At 70.2% G+C, this 5,737-nt stretch overlaps 1 protein-coding gene across 1 annotated transcript in view; it reads left to right on the forward strand.

Annotated features, from left to right (window-relative positions):
- C2CD4C (C2 calcium dependent domain containing 4C) overlaps positions 1–269 on the forward strand; it is a 1,339-nt gene extending 1,070 nt beyond the window's left edge. The window contains exon 2 of the mRNA XM_026038781.1: positions 6–269. Within this exon, the coding sequence (XP_025894566.1) occupies positions 6–269 (264 nt within the window). The remainder of the gene's footprint in view (positions 1–5) is intronic.
- The last annotated feature ends 5,468 nt before the right edge of the window (positions 270–5,737 follow it).

The following is a 5,737-nucleotide window of genomic DNA, read 5'->3' on the forward strand; positions in this document are numbered from 1 at the left end:
GCGAGGGCCCCGCCGAGCCGCGCGGCGTCAACTGCTGCGTCTCGCTCTGCCTCGTGCCCGGCAAGCTGCAGAAGCAGCGCAGCACCATCGTCAAGAACAGCCGCAACCCCGTCTTCAACGAGGACTTCTTCTTCGACGGGCTGGGCCCCGGCCACGCCAGGAAGATGTCCCTGAAGCTGAAGGTGGTCAACAAGGGCAGCAGCCTCAAGCGGGACACGCTGCTGGGCGAGAAGGAGCTGCCGCTCACCAGCCTGCTGCCCTGCCTGTAGGGCGGGCGCAGCGCCCAGCACGGGGTGGCACGGGCCCCGCCGCTGCGGCTCCCGCCCGGTGCCGGCACGGAGGCCGCTGTGTCCCCGCTCCGGTGCCGTCCTGGTGCTGCCCCTCCAAGCCCGGCGCCCAGCGGGTGCTGGCTCCGGCCAAGGCAGTTCCCAGCACGGCCTCCCGGCCCCTGCCCGGGCAGAGGCTCCCGCAGCTCCGGGACGGCCCCTGCGCAGAGGGGTGAAGATGACCCTGGTCTTCCAGAGCCGCTCCTGGCTCCCGCCCGGCCCGATCCCGCAGGATCGTGCGGGACCAGGTGGCTCCAGGGGCTCAGGGTGCCCTGGGGGTGACACCAGGGCTGGCTGCTCCGGGCCCGTCCCCCCCGTGTCCCCCTCCCACCAGGGCTGCCCGTGCTGGGGGTGCTGCTTCCCGCGCCCCCATCACCGCGCAGCCCGTCGCAGCCGGCAGAGAGGAGAGGCGGGAGCCGCTGGCGCGGCGGCCGCCCCGGCGCGGTGCCGTGCGCCTTGCCTCTGCTGTGACCCGTTGCATGGGGCTTGTGCATGTTCCCGGGGGGCAGCGCCGGGGCGCCGCTGCCCCCGCCGCCGGTTGCTGTTCCCTCCCCGTCCTTCGCAGCAGATGGCAGGTTTTGGTGTTGGCTATTTATATCCGAGGCTGATCTTTCCCAGCGTGTCTCACGTCTGTCTGTAAACGCGCGGGGTGCCGGGGACGCGGGTGACGGCGCCGGTTCCGGGGGGACCGGCCGCAGCCATCCCGGGGAGCAGCGAGGGGCTGACGTGGATGGACAGACGGATGGACGGACGGACGGATGGATGGATGCAGCTGCGGGCGCAGCCCGGCCGGGCCTTCCCCCGCCACCCCCTGCTCTTTTCTAATGTTCCTGCTTTGATATTTCTGTGGCTGGATTTGATGATGTATTTTTGGAGTGGATAAAATATATATATATATATATATATGAATGTTTGTTTGCAGATGCCGTCTCCTTTCTAGCGCCATAAAGTCCTTCCCAAAGCAGCTGCGGCTGCTGCTCCCTGTTGCCGTGGGCAGAGCTCCCGGCCGGCGGCCCTGGGGATGCCTGGAGGCAGCAGCAATTCCCTCATCCCCATTGGAACCGAGACCCTGGCACCGACCCCTCCTTGAGGCACCTGCCCCTCTCCAGCAGCCGCAGAGGGATCTCGGAGCGGATCGCCCTGGGAGAGCAGGGTTTGGATGCAGATCCGTGGAAAAGGGCTGGTTGTGCTCGGGGGGAGGCCGGGCCCCCCTGCAGGGCACGGGCGCTGGAGCCGCGGGGCTGGGGGCATCGCGAAGCTGCAGCCGGCGGCATCGCGCCTCGTTACGTGAGTGTGAGCTGGAGCGGACGGGCTCAGCTGGAAAACAGCCCGCATCCCTGGGAAGCGCACGGGGAGTCGGGCGGATCCCATCGCATCCCACCGTCACGGGGGCAGCGTGGCCGAGGACTGGGCTTGGTTTCAGCCCGTGTTCCCACGTAGCAAGCGCTCCACCCCAGGGACGCGGGATTCGGATGAGCGGAGCCCCCTTTTCCTCCCCAAAGGGTGGGGGTTCCCAAGCGCCTTCTTCASCCGCCGCCCGGGTGCAGATCCCGAGGGGCCCGGGCGTTCCCGCCATCCCTCCCCCAAGCCCGGCTGCGGATGACTGTTTCGGTCAGGCAAAGCTTCTCCCTGTTGCTAAGCAACCCATCCCGGACCGCGGTCCGGCGCCCGCCGCGCCGCACGGCTCCGCGGGATGCGCGGCCCCCCGGCCGCCCGCTCCTGCCCCCAGCAGCCCGACCCCATCCCCGTTCCCACCGGGCTCCCGGCCAGGCCCTGTCCTCCCGCATCCCCACTGCGCTCCCATCCTCRTCCCCGTCCCTGGACCCCCGGGATCCGTCCCCGGATGCCAGCTGCAGTGCCAGAGCCCACAGGACCAGCGCTTGGCACGTGCTGGCCAGGGATGGGACACGGCCGAGGCGCCGGGCGCTGCTCCAGCAGGATGCGCCGGGCGGAACGGAGCTCGGCTGGAAGCACCAGCCGCTTCCCGGGGGCGATGGCCTCCCCGGACGCGGCTCCCGCGGCTGGTAAGCAGGCGAGCGCGGCGGGTGTGCGAGCCCGTTGGGCACCCTGTCATCCCCGGCACGCGCCCCGTAGTCCCCGCAGCCGGGGATCCCCGTGCGGGCACCCCAGTGCTGCAGCCCCGGGGCCCTCCCCGCTGCTCGGGCGGCCGCGGCAGCACCAACRGGCCGGCCGGTCCCACGGGAGCCGCGGCCTCCCCTCCGCCCGGGCTCCTGCCGGGGGCGGCAGCCGGGGCTGTGAGCAGAGCTCCCCCGGGGCCCGGGCGGGGACGGCGCTAACGGGGTCCCCGGGCGCGTGGCGTGGGGAAACGCGGGGCTGCCGTGGGGCTGGCGCCGAGCGGCTCCGGCGCGGTGGGCAAGGGCGCTTGGGCCTCCCTGCTCTGTGCCATCCCCAGCGCCCGGCTCCTTCCTCGCTGCTGCTGCAGCGCGGAGCGCTGCCCCGGAAAGGGCTGCAAAGTGCCCTGGGCCTCGGACAGGCCCGGGTGGAGGAGGATGAAACGGGAGCAGGGAGCGGGCGGGAGGGCTCGTTACCCRCTGGCAAACGCCCGAGCGTTGGCGCGGACGGGGGTCCCGGTGCCGCGGGGGCCGGAGGCTCCTGCCCGAGCAGTGCTGCCGGGGAAGCGGCGGCTGCGGGATGCGGCGGGAGCTGGAGCGGATCCCGGCGCCGCCAGGCAGCCTGGCATTGCCACGGCCACGAGCGGCGTGGGGCCGAGGCACCCGCAGAGCCCGAGGCSCCGGCACCCGCAGCTCCCGTCTGCAGCTCCGTGCGGGCCCCTGCGCCGCTGCCGGGGCGCCCGCGCGGGGTTCCCGTCACCATGAACCCCGTCCGTGGCACCGGACCAGCGCCGGCACCACCCCGGCACTGCGCCGCGCTGCCGGAGCGCCGCCGGTTCCGGATGCGCCCGGCTCGGCACGGAGCCGCCCGCGGGGGCCGGGGTCCCAGCGCCGCATCCCCCGCCTCCCGCCGCCGTCTGCCACCGCTCGCGCTCTCCGCCGCAAACAAACCGGCAGCCGCCGTCTGCTCGGCAGCTCCCGCGACCCCRGCCGCTTTGGGAGGCACCGGGGGCAGCGCCGGCCCCAGCGCCCCGGCAGCCGGGCCCCACAGAGCCCCCGCCGAGCGCGGGACGGGCACGGTGCCGTGCACGGGACGGCTCCGCACGGGGACAGCGCGGGGCACGGGGACAGCTCTGGGGACAGCCCCGTGCACACAGGCCTGGCTCCGTGCAAGCTCTGGCTCCGTGCACGGCGCCAGCTCCATGCCCGGGGCCGGCTCGGGGCGCGGGGCCGGCCCGCTGCCCGCTCCCCGCCACATGCTGCACGCTGCCTAGAGTTTTAATTGCACCACGCAGCTTTGATTCCCGGTTTTAATTGCATCCTAACGAGCCTGGGGCAGCAGGAGAGGAAAACATCAAGCTTAAGGGAAACAAATGGGGAGAGAAAAGAACATTTACTGGTGACTAATCGGTGCGCGGATCGGTGCGCTTGCCTGCCGCGGCAGAGGACGGTGCCAGCGCCGGGGGCGCCGCGTCCCTGCCCGGCGCTTGGCTGCCGGAGCGGCCGCTTTGCCGGGGGGCGGCTCCGCGCGCGGCCGGTGCTGACGCTGCCACCCCCGGTGCCGGCCCAGGCGGCCAACGTCCCCACGGAGCGACCCCATCCGTGGGATGAAACTAGTTCAAGAGGAGAGGGCGCTCGGGGGCTATCCGGAGCCGGGACGGCGACGGGACGCGGACGGGATGGCGATGGGATGGGGACGGGATGCGGATGCGGATGCGGATGAGGATGCAGATGAGGATGCGGCCGAGCACAGGGCGCTGCCTGTCCTGCCTCTTGCGAGGACTGAGCTCTTGCTCYGAGCAATCCGGCTCGGAGCGCCTTGGAAAACGGCACTACTAATAAGACAAGAAGAATGACAGCAAATAACCCGGCGCGGGAACGGGGCCGCGTTTCATTCCCCCGCACTCTCCCCCTTCGCTCCTCTGCCGACGGCTCCAAGCCGCTCTAATAAAAATATTAAATAATGCGAAGGCGCCGGAGCCCCCACCTCGCACGGCAGCCATGGTAACTGGAGCAAGGGGACACCTGTACATTTCCATTCCGGGCTCCGGCTCCCCGGATGCGGCGCTAATTAAAGCTGCGCGGGCGGCCGGGGCGCCGGGAGGACGTGCGGGCGGCGCCGGGGACGGCGCCGGTGCCGCTGACCCCGCGTGGGGCGCGCGGCCGGGGGCAGCCCCTGTGCGGGGCGGGGGCCGCGGGGACCCCCCGGCCATTCCCCGCTTAGGTTTCCACCGGGAACTTGCTCCTTTTGGTGCAAAAAGTTGCTCTCCCCCGACCCCGCTGCAGCCTGTCCCCCCCATCCGCCATCCCGCCGCTCCGGTGGCTCCCGCTCCGCGTGTCCCCGGGTCTCCCGGGACCCCCGTGTCTCCCGGGACCCCCGGCCCCTCGCGGTGCTGCCGGCAGCAGCTTCGGCACCGCCAGCTCCAGCTGCGGCTCCCRGCTCCCTGCCGCTACCCGCGCACACGCCTGTGGATTTCATTTCCATATTCATGGCGTTTTAATGACCTTGTCATATCTTTATGTTCTGCAATTAAATGGGGAAGCTTTTTCCCTTCCCCAGATCAGCATCTGCCCGGGCTCACCCGCGCAGGCCGCGCACGGCCGCTCTGCACCGCGGGGACGCCCGTGGTGCCCGTCCCGCGCGCGCCGGCGCAGCTGCAGCGCGTGCAGCACCAGTGCATGCAGCACCAGTGCATGCAGCACCACACACAGAGCTTGCGCGTGCAGCATCCATGCAGGCAGCACCCGCACATGCAGCATCCGTGGATGCAGCACCCACGCATGCAGCACCCATGCGTGCATCACCGTGTGCGCATCACCATGCATACATTACCGTGTGTGCATCACCGTGCACGCATCACCGGGTGTACATCACTGTACACACATCACCGTGCGGGCATCACCGTGCGTGCATCACAGTGCACACACTGTGCACATATCACCATGCGTGTGTCACCGTGCACACCTCACCGTGCACACCTCACCGTGCACACCTCACCGTGCACACATCACTGTACACACATCACCATGCGTGCGTCACCGTGCACACATCACCGTGCGTGCATCACAGTGCAGACCTCACCACGCACACCTCACCGCGCACACTGCTCACAAGGATGCCATGAACGGGACCCTCCTTCCACATGCGTGTGCACACGTGTGCGCTCAYGGGARCAGGACCCTCGTTCCACACGTRTGCACACATGTGTGCTCACRGGAGCAGGACCCTCATTGCACACACATGTTCACACACGTGTGCGCTCACGGGAGCAGGACCCTCATTGCACACACCTGTGCACACGTGTGCGCTCACGGGAACAGGACCCTCGTTCCACATGT

The sequence above is a fragment of the Nothoprocta perdicaria genome, unplaced genomic scaffold (genome assembly GCF_003342845.1).
Source record: "Nothoprocta perdicaria isolate Ctin4 unplaced genomic scaffold, notPer1 scaffold_218, whole genome shotgun sequence".
NCBI lineage: Eukaryota > Metazoa > Chordata > Aves > Tinamiformes > Tinamidae > Nothoprocta > Nothoprocta perdicaria.